The sequence below is a fragment of the Polyodon spathula genome, chromosome 28, assembly GCF_017654505.1.
Source record: "Polyodon spathula isolate WHYD16114869_AA chromosome 28, ASM1765450v1, whole genome shotgun sequence".
Taxonomy (NCBI): Eukaryota; Metazoa; Chordata; class Actinopteri; order Acipenseriformes; family Polyodontidae; genus Polyodon; species Polyodon spathula.
The window spans coordinates 4,855,629-4,868,476 of record NC_054561.1 but is presented as its reverse complement, the minus strand read 5'-3'; the positions used below and the strand labels follow the sequence as shown (position 1 = coordinate 4,868,476).

Sequence of the window (12,848 nt, the reverse complement as noted above, 5' to 3'; positions counted from 1 at the left end):
CATAGTACAAGAACATTACAATCTGTTCAGGTACAAGTTGTTGTTTTTTTTTTTCTTTTTCTTTTTTAAGACACCGGTAAAAGATTTTATTTTAATTTAGTTCAACCGAGTTAGGAATATTCAATCCAGTGCACTACTTTTATGCGGAGCGAAAAGACTGAGACAGCCAGATTACATTTTGTTTTCAATAAATTAAGTGAACACAGGCAGTAGAATTAGCACAGATTTGAAAGCAGTGCATTTACGTGAATTCTAGATGTAGATTTTTTTTTTTTTTTTAAATAATGCTGGCTAAAAAAAAGAAGTCAGTAATTTTGACAAGACAAACGTGCCTTCATAATGTGTAAATTATTTTGTTACTACAGTATTTGTTTCACATCAAAAAGCTGTTTCAGTTAATGGCGGTTTTGAAGGCGATGCTTGGTATTGCATTAAAGAGAGCTGCAATACATACTAATTTACAAACACACCCGTAATAAAACAAAAAAAGATAAAGGGCGAACATGCAGACTACGTACATATCTTATAATGATATACTGCATGGTTAAAGCTGTTTGTTGTTGTTGTTCTGGATTAGTAGTGGCTATGTATTAATGGGGTTTTGCAAGAACTGCGCAACCGGATTTTGGTTGTTCACTGTGCGTCTAAAATGTAAAACTATTTTTTTTTTTTATGTTTCATAATTTTCTTTATATATAAAAAAAAGACAAAAAACAAGACAAAAACATAAGTGTACCCCTTGACGACAAGCTGCATAATCAAATTGTTCCCTGGCATCCCTGCACAGCACAAGGATGCTCTCATTAGCATGTTTAATGACAGGATCACGTGGGGCAGTTTCCTGTCACGTGGGGCGTGTAGATGTAAACAGAAAGGAAAAGAAGGTTTAGACTTGGTTTAAGGGGACAACAGAAAAGGCTTTTTAACTGCACCAGGCTTACAAATAGACACGTTTTACAAAATAATAAAACCGGGAACACGATTTAAATGAGTTTTTATTTTAACAAATGACGACAGCCATGGATTTCCCGATCAATCTGAAGGTGAATTTCAAAGAAAAGGCAGAGAGTTTCCTCGTTTCGGATTCGGAGAGAACAACCTGGGACTACGTGGAAGCCATGGTGAGTTTTTCTGCTGTGGCAATTTTAGTCAGGATGGTTTCTGAACCAAATAATTGGTAAAAAAAAAAAAAAAAAAAAAAAAACCACATACAATCCGTTTTAACTAAGTATATCAAATAGCTCATTTATGTGTCGATATTACACTGCAGTTCAATTTTTTTTTTTTTTTATTGCTCGACATCATCTTGCACTTGGAATAATTTAAATGCGCTACATCAGTGTCGGTCGAACTGGGGCCCTTTCCATAAAAGCGATTTGCGACGATTCGCAATCGTAAGCACCTCGCAAAACAATAATGATAAAAAAGGGCTTCAGAAAACTTTAGCACACCTGAGAAAGCCCCGATTTTTAACAGAAACTTGCGGCTGTCATCGCAGACCCTGTTTTAGGACATACCACGGCGATCATACTAGCTCGCTGTGGAACTGTACACTTTTGTGAACGAATTTCTCAGGTAAAACATTCTGACAATATGAACTTGTCTCTTTATCTTGTAACCCCTTCCCCCTCCCCACGCAGTTCTTTTAGAAATTGGGCCTAACATTGAATGGAGCTGTTGGTTACACAAACGATAAAGAATAATGCAGTAGGCGAGCCAACATCATTCCATCTGTTAAATAAAAATGAGTCTTGGTATGTTACAATAACACCTGTCATGTCAGGGCAGTACAACTAAAAATACTGATATTGTTTGAAAACGAACTATATCTTTGCTTCTGTCTGTTTATATAACGATACATTTTTCAATAATTAGACAAAATTGAAGTCGCATTATTTGGGATACACTTGCTAGAATATCAGTTTATTAATACTTTTCCTGAAGCCGAACTGCTTGTCTATTAGAAACTTGATTATACACTACATTTGGTTATTTATATACCTTATTCTAGTTTGGTAATATCACTACACATGTTAACAGAGCCATTTAGAAAAACAATGTCTTCAGTGCCTCTGTAGATAGTTGTATAGTGTTTATTAATTCATAATTCATGTTTATAAGTCATAGTTGAAAGTGAAGACATTTGAAGATATAGTTGAATTATAATTCGGGCTCTAGTTTTCGGTTTTTAATTTCCATCTCTCTCCCTCCCTTTAAACCTTAATTAATAGTTGTTAAACCTTGGCGATTGGAGCCAGAACAAAATGCAGGTTCAAATAGAATCAGGTGAGATTAACGCACGTCGTTTGTTAACTCAATCAAGATATAAGGATAAAAATAAACAACTTACTTTGGTATTTAGTGTTTGATTAAGAAAGTGAATCGGCTCAAAATATGTTTAAAGAGACATCAAGTGATCAAAAATAAAACCTGAAAACCAGAGTCCCTAATTATAATGTTATTAACGCAGTATCTTCCAATCCTTATAATGGAAATTTAAACAAAAGTTTCCAGTTTTTAACTTTCTCAGGAATGCACCTTGTTCACAGGCCCAAAATCTGCAGGGATATAAACTTCCTTAACTCTGAAAACCTGCTTGCCCTTTGTCATTTACTTATTCAGAAACCACACAGTGACATTAATGCTACTGATTAATTATAACTAATTATATTAGGGAATATAAAACTGTAGGTGAATTACAGTACACCTTTTAAGATTTTTTTAATATTTTCTAAAGGCTTAATTTTCGTCTGCATCTGTAGAGAGATAGGGAACTTCAGTTAGGGATGGACATAAGACTCCTGTTGCGTAGCAGTTTGAGGCATTACAGGTTTTCTTGAAGAGCTTAAAGGGTACATCAGCAGTACATGAAAAATAAAACATAAACTATCCCACCTTGCTGTTCCGAATGTATTTGGTCATTGTGTAATAATCCGTATGCACACCAAACAGATGCATAGAAAAAATATATTTAATTATACAGAGCAATGGTTGCTTTCTATAAATGTACACTGCTTTAAAAACTGAAATACTGTATGTTTGGTTTTCAGGTGAAATTTTATTTTGGTTTGAACAATATGCAGGTGAAATATTTGGATGAGGAAAATGAGGAGGTGAGTTAAATGGATTTGAGTTCTATTCTGACAGTGTATTAATTATGTACTTTTGCCATTATTTTACTTTTTGTAATATTTCATATTTTGCAGATTTTGTAGTCAAAGTGAGGGCCATTATAGTCATCCCCTTAATTACTTATTTGAAACTGTTGAATCAGTTAATGATTTGATGAGGAAGAGCCCTTGAGGATCGGATTGGTTTACCCCTGTTATTGCAGAATTTTTCAAAATGAATTTCATTATTAGGCCTAGATCAGATGGTGTGCCATATAAAAATAGGACAGTGTGTTTGATCATGGAAATAATAATAATAACAATAATTAATTTATATGTTAATATTTGTTGCTGACCACTGTCTAAAGTAAACAAATCAAAGTATACTTTTGTGTCTATTAAAATAACACGCACTGTTTAATGCGACTAGAAGGCTATGTTTTACCATATGCAGGTTTGCCCAAAAATATATGTAATGCTAAGTAACCTGGTGCCAAGGTGATTAAAAAAAATAAAATAAAAAAAATTCCCCCTTTTTCTGTTATTTTACAGGTTTCAATTAACAGTCAAGGTATGTTATCTGAAAACATAAAACAACTGTGTTGTGTGTTGCTAATTATTCAGATGTATAAACATTGCATTACAGATTGCATTAACATACTAATTTAGGTTTAGCAAAGAAACTCAATGTGGAGTACAGTGCTTTATTATATGTACCATGCTTCCTGTAACTTGCCAGTGAAGGCTTCTGAATACTCCCACTTTAAAACATTAATGTACAGCTATGGCCAAAGGTTTTGCATCACCACTTTGTAGTTTTCCACATATTTAATGAAAAACTGAAATTGAAAAATGTAACACTTCAAAATCTAACATGAAATACTGTACAACTATTATGGCTTCCAGTGTGTAGTTTATTTGATTACATGATGTTAAATAAAATATCTAAACTATGTTCATTTTTATTATTATTATTTTTTTTTTTAATTGTCTCAATCCTAAAGTTGTAGGTGATGCAAAACGTTTGTCCATAGCTCTGTTGTGCTATTCAGTTCAATATGCATCTCTTTGAAGGACCTACGCCTCTTGTGAAAACATGTGGTTGATTTTTAAAAGTAATGTTTAAGAACATTTTTTAGCCTGCAGCTAGAACCTTGTAATCATGACCCTCTTAACATGTGCCCTTCTGTGTATTGATTTGATTGACTAGCGTTTATGTTTAATTACCTGGGTCATAATGTTTTGTTTTATATTTGTTTGTGTTACTGAACAGTCTGTAGGGTTTACAACATGAGTAATACTATATTGCTGTTACTTGCATTAAATACTTCTAACTTTTATCTATATATTTATTTTCTTTTATAGAGGAATATGAAGAAGCAATAAAGGTAATCATATGGGCTTAAATAAAGTAACACAAATGCAGCATCAATTAATAAAGTAAAACAAATGCAGCATTTCCAGTCAAACTAAATTCTGAATTGTGACCAGCTTTTTTGTACAGGATATATCTTCAATTGGATACTAACATTTCCTGATAACAGGAATCATTCACAGGATAATTCTGTGCTATAGCAGTGGTTCCCAACCTGTGGTCTGAGAGTGTGTCTTTTTCCCCTTTATCTGTTATCTTTTATTAAGTGTGCGTTTATAAATTAATTATGACAGGAAGGTAAAGGTTGCAATGTTCTTTCCATTATAAGCCCCTATTTTGTGCAGCTCCAAAAGTGGGGTTAAGTTCAATCAATCTGCCTGCAATTTTGGATTTCAGGTTTGATTGGTAGGCTACATTTTTTTCTACAAGTTTTGTGCTATTCTGTTCCGGTAATTTTTGAGCTACAGCACTTTTAAAAAAAACGGGTGGTTTTTCATGCAAGTTTAGTGCCGGGAGAGCGTGTTTTATTATTCACCTGGGTAAAAAATAAAAACAACTGCTGGGCAGTTACTGCTCCCATTAGTCTTTTCGTGCCTTCTGTGGGTGGGGAGGTTTAAAAATGTGTAGTTGTACGATTTGGTAACATTTTTTTGTGTAGTTCTGACTAGACCTGTAACAATATAATCGCTTAGGGCCGCGCTCCAGTTTGAACTACAGCTCCCAGAATGCACACCAAACGGCTGATCGCAGCTAACATTTCAAGCTTTTTACAAGCATTACAAAGCATCATACCATGTATCTACACATGATTTAGAATGTGAAAATAGAAACTGGAACTTTTCTATCAGCAACTTTCAATGTGCAAAATGCTTCCTTGATGAACTGGTAGTGAAGATTCAAGTCCAGGAATCTTACTAAGTTAGGTACTTTATATAAATACTTTACTTTCTACATATATACACATATAAATGAGTTTAAAAATGCTGTTGTGAAAAAATACATGGCAAGTGGTTCGTGGGAAAAATCCAAGCATCAAGGTGGTCCCTACATTGAAAAAGGTTGGGAACCACTGTGGTATAGGTAACAGGATGATGCAATTAACAGTATTTAAATACAGTACTTTTAATAATTGTGTAAAATGCTGCAGTTGTTGAAATGTATGAAGGTATTGCACATGCCTGTAATTTTGTATTTCTGTTTAGTGCAAGAAAAACAATGGTATGTGCTTTATTATTATTATTATTATTATTATTATTATTATTATTATCACCATCATCATCATCATCATCATTGTTAATTTATTAGAAGAAATAGATTATGCTTTGCTAGAAAGAAGATACATAATGCTTGGAATGCTTGGTGTTGCTCCAGCTGTCTCATATTTTGAGAACTTAAAGATCCTTATGGCTAAATACATACAGTCAATTCTCGTTTATACGAATTTCAAGGGACCAGCAAAAAAAATTTCTCGTCAGTAATTTGCATTATCTGGAATCTAAGCCAAATGCATACTGTCAGTTTTTAATTTTTTTTTATTGAAGTTAAGGTAACACTGACATCAAGTTTCAATTACAGTACAGTGAAAAGTATTATGTAAAAGTACTGTGTATTTTATTGAAAATATGGCTGTAAATGAACTTTTAAATAGTATACAGTGAACTGCATTTGAAACCTAAATGCCCTGTTTTGATCACAGCTTTTTTTAAACCACAAAAGCAGACATCCTCAACATCAGGTTGTTGAGCAAATCAGAAACACTCTCAACTTTGCTACACTATCCAGTTTTCTGTCCATAAGCCTGTATTATTGTATTCTGTCTTTTTTAAATGGTTGACAAAGTGTTTGTGGGAATCTGTAGTAACATCTTTTTCTTGTACGGTGGTGCATTATCTACCGCTTTCAACACCTCAATTTTTGTCTGCAGGGATAGTGCATGTTTTTGCAAGAGCACTATGGCAACACGAAATGCATCATAGGATCTGTAGTACCCAAACAGCACTAAAATACAGTACAGGCGCTAATGTGGATGCAGCTTAATACATTTCCCAATATCCTTTACACTCAGATGTTCAAACTAGGGCATTTTTTATTTATTTTTTCCCCCGGGAGGGCTCCAAAATTGTTTGCATTAACAGAAAATTTGTGTGAAGTGAATTTGTACTACAAGAAGTAATTTACAAAAACCAATGCTGGAACCTTGTAGAAAATTTGTACTTTCAAGAAATATGTCTAATCTGAGTTTATTTTGACGAGAATTCACTGTATTAGAGTCCAGTATCTGTCCAGTATCAAAAAAAGGGCAGTCATGGTAACGTTTTTAGGACTGCTGATCTTGGCATGTTTTTTGTTCAAAACAACACAAACAACTGTGTGAACACCTATTTGTCCTTCAACAATACAACATATTACCTTATTTTACATTTTCAGAGTGCAGTTAAACAAGGGAATCAACTCCATCTGAATGCATATGAGGTAAAGGGACCTGTGGCAAGACAAGTGTGTGAGAGTGGGACAGTGAAAAGAGACTTTGAAGTGTTCAAGACTGGGAAGAAGCCAATCCAGCACCACTCGTTGCTGGCAGAGGTTGATGGCCAACAAGTGACGCCTACCCAAGACAAGGAAATGGTAACAAACCCCCTCTGATATATTTACAGTAAAGTATTTGATTAAGCTTCCTGGTAGCGAATTTTCTTCGCATACTTTCTATATCAAAACCGTCTGAGATTTAGGGCCCTATTCACAAAGCTTTTTTTTTAAATTCAATTATATAGTTATTTTTCCTTCAGGTTTTTATTGTCCTTCTGTATCGCTCAGTGGCTGCTATGTTACCTGTACGCAGGTATGAACTTCTTGGTCTTGAGAAATCATGTGATATTGTGAAGAGCCAACAATACAATTTTTCTCAAGACCTGGAAATAAATAAGTGGTAATTTGGCAGGAAGCATTTGGTATAAACATTGAATTATGTGATACTCTTTTAGTCATATTCGATTATGGGTGTTGTGCAAAAAAAAAAAAAAAAAGTACCTTATCCCTGCAGTCATTTGAGAAAAATACACTTGCCGCATTTCCAACACGAGTAATATCTAGTTTAAACTGACTATATTGGATATAGTTGTAGTTTGGGAATCCACAATAAAGAATTTTGAAGTTCATTCTCATCTACTTCTACATATAAATTATCATTTAGATTTGTACATTCAGATTAATATGTAACAATGTCACAGTTTAATTGGCTTACGTGTTGCTCTTGCTCATTTCATTTTTTGACAGACGATGAAAAATGATGTCCAGTTGAACAAAGACGATCAACAGAAGCCTCCACTGTGGTTTACTACTTATATGGAAACAGTATGTACACCAGGTTACAATGTATTCTTATTTTCAAATGAGTTAATACTAATGAAAAAACAGCATGTGATTACAGAACATATTGGTAATTGTTCCTGTGTAAATAGTGATTTTTTTTCTGTATTATAATGGCCACATTTGAATTATTGGCTTCAGTCAGAAGTATATTCTGGAATTCTCTGGGTCAAGTTCTTTGGTATTGTGCAAGAAAAATGAACCTCTTTGTAGCAGTAATTTTAAAGCTGTTTTACAACAATCATATAACAGTTATCCAGACCACACATTCTGAGACGATGTCTTCACATTCGGTACACAGTCTCAATCAACTTTTTTTCAGAGCGATCCACAATACAGTAATACTTTTTCCACTTCACAAGCATGATTCATTTTTTGATACATCAGTTTTTGTTTAAGTTATTGTTTGTGTTTTTACTATCTGAATAAAAATTTGCAAATGAAGAAACAATTCAAGTATGTTGAAATGAGAATTCTACTGGTGACCATGAATTAATCTTTACAATTCCTTTTTTAAATATATTCAGTTCAAACACCAGGTAGTAAAGGAAGCTGTAGAGAAGATCTGTCATGAATTGTCAGAGAGGTTCAGCATTCAGCCTCTGCCACAGGGTTCCGGTAATGAATCTGCAGGGGTGGGAATCCAAGTTCCGGAAAGCAGCTCCACATTGGCCAACACCAACAACTGGCTCAGTTGTGTTAGTCTAGTCTGTAGCAGCTGCCAGAACAGGATTACAGGAATTTGCTACCAATGCAGGTCAGTTGTTGTTGCTCACTTTAGCAAAATCAACATACGCCCACCAAAATGCAGCAATGATTTAGATTGTTGTTCTCAAAAATAGTTTTTAATACTAATTTACCATTACCAGTGTGCGTGTATATACACACATCTCCATATTATCAATATTTTTTTTTGTCTTTATTGTTTATAGTACTGACAAATTGTGATTGATCATATTATTGTCAAATTGTGTTTCTGACAGAATCATCATAAGGTTGTAGAAACTGTTAGAATTTATTAGAAAGCCAGGAAGAATTTCAGTTGGTGCCAAAGTTAAAAAGCATAAGCATCACTGCTGCTGAGATATTTTGTAACTCTCTCTTCCTGTGCACAAACTACTTATCCCTAATTTGTCAATAAAGAGATTCTGGGAAGATGTTAAATAAGTGCAGAATAATTAAATTGTACCAGGGAAACTGACTTTATTCCAGACTTCCCAATATTGTGGAAGAGAGCTGTGTGTTACGTTAGGCCAGTCCTAAGGATCTTAACTAGCCTCGTGACTAGTGGAATGGATCAAGCAAAAAAAGGAATGTGCTTGAGAAAGAACAACAAACTAAATTTGCAATTATTGGCAGTTTAAACGTGATTAAAAAAATGATCGTGTTCAATGTGATAACCTGTACATGGTAATTGATTACTATAAATGTGATTAATGTCATTATTGTCCATCCCTGTCAGTTTTCAATCTCACTTTTTTTTTTTTTAATGGTGTTGACAGAAAGTGTAATGGTTTTGTTCTAGATATGTGGTCAGATTTGCTAATTTAAACATATCCAACACCAGCAGCCTGATACAAACACACATCAGCCACTAGTGGACATAAAACAAAACCCAGCAACCTTGCTGTCAAATATAAAATACATCATGCGATAGCCCTTTCAAAAGTTCTGGCCGCAAACCATGGAGTGACTTCTTTCTAACAACAACACTGGAACCTGAATAAACCGGTCACTAAGGACGCTGGACATTGCTGTTTCTTTCATTCACTTGTAGTGGGTTTCACTGGCTGTTACAGTATTTGATACTTCTGATCATTTTAGCCTCTGACTACATTTCATGCAGTGTGTTTTTCCAATACACAAACATTTTGTCCCAACTCGGTATACTTGCAGTTTCCTTTTTCTTGTCTTTTTTTAAAGCTTAGCAGCAATTGCTCACGAGATGCATACAAAATTGCAACCTGCTTTGATTTTGTTTATGCTTGACTGCTGATTTGGTTTATGCTTGACTGTTCATTTGTTTCCTAACAGTGTGTGCCCGTTCTACACTTTATGTGAATTGTGTGAGTCGTATAACTGTGAACATGATCCTGCCCATTCCTTAATAAAGTTGAGGACTCTGTTCCGGACACCAGGACCAAACCATTTGTCTGGAAACAAACTAGCAGCTGCTGGAGACCATGCAAGGTAAAAGGTTTTTTTTCAGGTGATAAAATAAGAAATATGTAATGAATTGCCTATGTTAGTTTAATGATAGTTTGCCAATTATAATCTAAAGTACAATTTAGAAAAGGTTATCTTTATAAAATATCAGATATAGATTTGTGATCCAAAATGGGTTGGTCTCTTCAACTTGCTTATTCGCAATAATAGCAGTTTTCCACAATTTAAATATTTGTGGTGAATCAGGGTTAACACAAAAGACCATTTCTGTCAACTGAGTTTAATGGTATTGGCAATAATTTGCAGAAACTCCTATTTAAGTAAGTGTGAATGTTGAGTAATGCATCTGGTGGAATGGGAACAGAGCTGTTCATAGTTACTTTTGCATTTTGCCCAAAATTGATAGGTTTTCATTATAAATAAAAATAAACCCATTGCTGACATGCAAGACTGATAAAATTGTCTGAGTGCTGTGTCTCTGCATCATGGTTTCTTTGTACATTGTTTAGGTTGATACTAGCCCTGCCTTTGTAATTATGTTTTGTAAAACTGTGGTTGACAGTATCCCTTGATATGTAAACAGGATATTGACATCTAGCTGATGGAATACTTGTTTAACCCCTTAACTGCTATAAAGACGTACCAGGTACGCCCTTAAGAACTTTTTTTTTTTTTTTTTAATGAACGGTCCATTGCTTTATTTCAGTCATCGAGAAACTCTTACAGATAATGAGAGTCTGTGTCAGATTACTGGCAGTGAATATGAGCTAAGTGACACGCTTCCTCCAGTGACGACATCAGCAGAGGTCAGCAAGAGGAGCCAAACCAATTTGCATGCTCAATAATATCTGGCACAGAATTGGGAACAACCTGAGGCCACATTCTAGGGTGTACAAGTGGGTTCCCACATATATTAGTGAAATTAAAAAGTTCTGGGGCTTATCTCTTCTAATGGGAATAGGGGAAAACCAGGAATTTATTTTTTTTTGGTACACCAAACCATTCCTTGTTGTCCCACTTTTCCCCTCCACAAAGAACCGGGACAGATTCCGGTTAATAAGGTTTTTACATTACAGCGACAATGCTAAGGCACTCCAGAGCGACCATCCTCAGTTTGACAGGCTCTTCAAATTATGTCCACTTCTAGACCTTCTGAAGCATAAATTTAAAGAGATATATGCACCTGGCTAAAATCTATCTGTGGGTGAGTCCCTCCTGTAGTTCAAGTGGAGGATTCTCTTTAAGCAGTACATTCCTATGAAGTGTGCCCATTATGGGATTAAAATGTACAAACTATGCGAATTCCACTGGGTAAACTCATCGGTTCAGAGTGTACACGGGGAAGGACTGTCAGGTTGAGTCGCTTGGCTGCACTCAATACTTGCAGACCACTGATAAAATTGTGTGGGATCTTGTTTTTCCTCTCTTAAATCTTGGCTACCATATATATGTAGATAACTTCTACACAGGGATCCCTCTATAGGACCTTGTACACATCAGATGCAATGGCCTGTGGTACAATAAGACCCAACAGGAAGGGATTTCTATGTTAGTTGGTAGACAACAAACAGAGGCGTGATGAAACGAGCGTTCTGCGCTGTGAGGAACTGCTGGATAGCGGTGTGTCCCTCACCACTATCCATGACGAGGCTGCCTTAGCAGTTCTTGTGTGAGGTCAGGTGAGGAGGTCTGAATGTGCCCTTCAGCTTCCACCCATGGCCTCTGTTAAATTATGAAGAATTAGTGCTTTTCAGACATCTTATGATTCACCAACGCGTATTGGTAAATGCAAGTATATAATCGAATAGTGTGTTATTCCTGCAGCATTTTTTGTTGGAACAGTTTTTATTGCACATATGTCGTTTGAACCCCTGCCCACCAGAAAATTTCCCTGTCATGTTGGCAACTACAGAAATGCGCGAAAGCGATTAGAAAGACGTTTGGTCATCAGCCAAAGGCACTTGGTTATTCTTTTGCTTTTCCGGTAAATGTCTGAATTAAAGGGTTATTGTATTTATGTAGAGCATTTACCGCTTTACTTGGTAAGTGTCGACATTTACCACTAAATCTTAAGATTTGCCAATACTTTTACTTATACATAAAACATAGGAAATTTATGAATGAGATGAGGCTATTCTGCTCATCAGTGCTCATCCAGTGATACAGATCATTGTTAAATATGATTCACTCATTTAGTGCAGTTTCTTATCTTGCCCAGAGTATTCTTGTAATTTGTAGTATATACATTCTGATTTTCCTTTCTCTTTTTTTTTTTTAGGTTGCAGAAACGGATAGACAAGAGTTTTAAGAAAGCCGAAAAGCAAAGACTTAAAGCAGAAAAGAGACAGCTCAAGACTGAGGTGAAAGAGATAAAGAAGCAACTGAAAATGGATCGAAGGGGTCTTCACTGGAAAGAGTCGAATGATGCCGTTTCAGATACTACAGTACTCAAGCCGAGGGGAACCAAGTCAAGTACTATAATGTAAGAATAGAAATACATAACCCTTGGGGTGTGTTATGTTACGAAACAGTGTTTCGTAGAAATGAAGTCTTCTGAATGATTGCACCTTATCCTTGTGACCTGTCCTGTTAAAACCCAGCCAAAGTAAAGCTACCAGTGGGTTGTGAAAACTGCCTTGTTGACTAGTGTCACTAAAGTGACAGAAGTTATTATGTGAGTTATCTAGTCTGCAGTAACTCCCATCTGGGTCTGTAGGTTTTTATATTATTGTTTAAATGATGCAGGAAAAAAGAGAGGTACTATGGAAGGGTTAGTATGAGCCTGCATGCTGGCACCTGATAATTTACTAACATATTTCAGAGTAGTTCTG

At 35.3% G+C, this 12,848-nt stretch overlaps 1 protein-coding gene across 1 annotated transcript in view; it reads left to right on the top strand.

Moving 5' to 3' along the window:
* The first annotated feature begins 842 nt into the window (after positions 1–842).
* Positions 843–12,848, top strand: part of nbr1b (NBR1 autophagy cargo receptor b) — a 30,139-nt gene continuing 18,133 nt past the window's right edge. Inside the window, exons 1-9 of the mRNA XM_041231629.1 lie at positions 843–1,121; positions 3,051–3,113; positions 3,663–3,681; positions 4,476–4,498; positions 6,913–7,110; positions 7,759–7,836; positions 8,379–8,608; positions 9,886–10,041; positions 12,296–12,499. Of these exons, the coding sequence (XP_041087563.1) occupies positions 1,008–1,121; positions 3,051–3,113; positions 3,663–3,681; positions 4,476–4,498; positions 6,913–7,110; positions 7,759–7,836; positions 8,379–8,608; positions 9,886–10,041; positions 12,296–12,499 (1,085 nt within the window). The 5' untranslated portion in view covers positions 843–1,007. The remainder of the gene's footprint in view (positions 1,122–3,050; positions 3,114–3,662; positions 3,682–4,475; positions 4,499–6,912; positions 7,111–7,758; positions 7,837–8,378; positions 8,609–9,885; positions 10,042–12,295; positions 12,500–12,848) is intronic.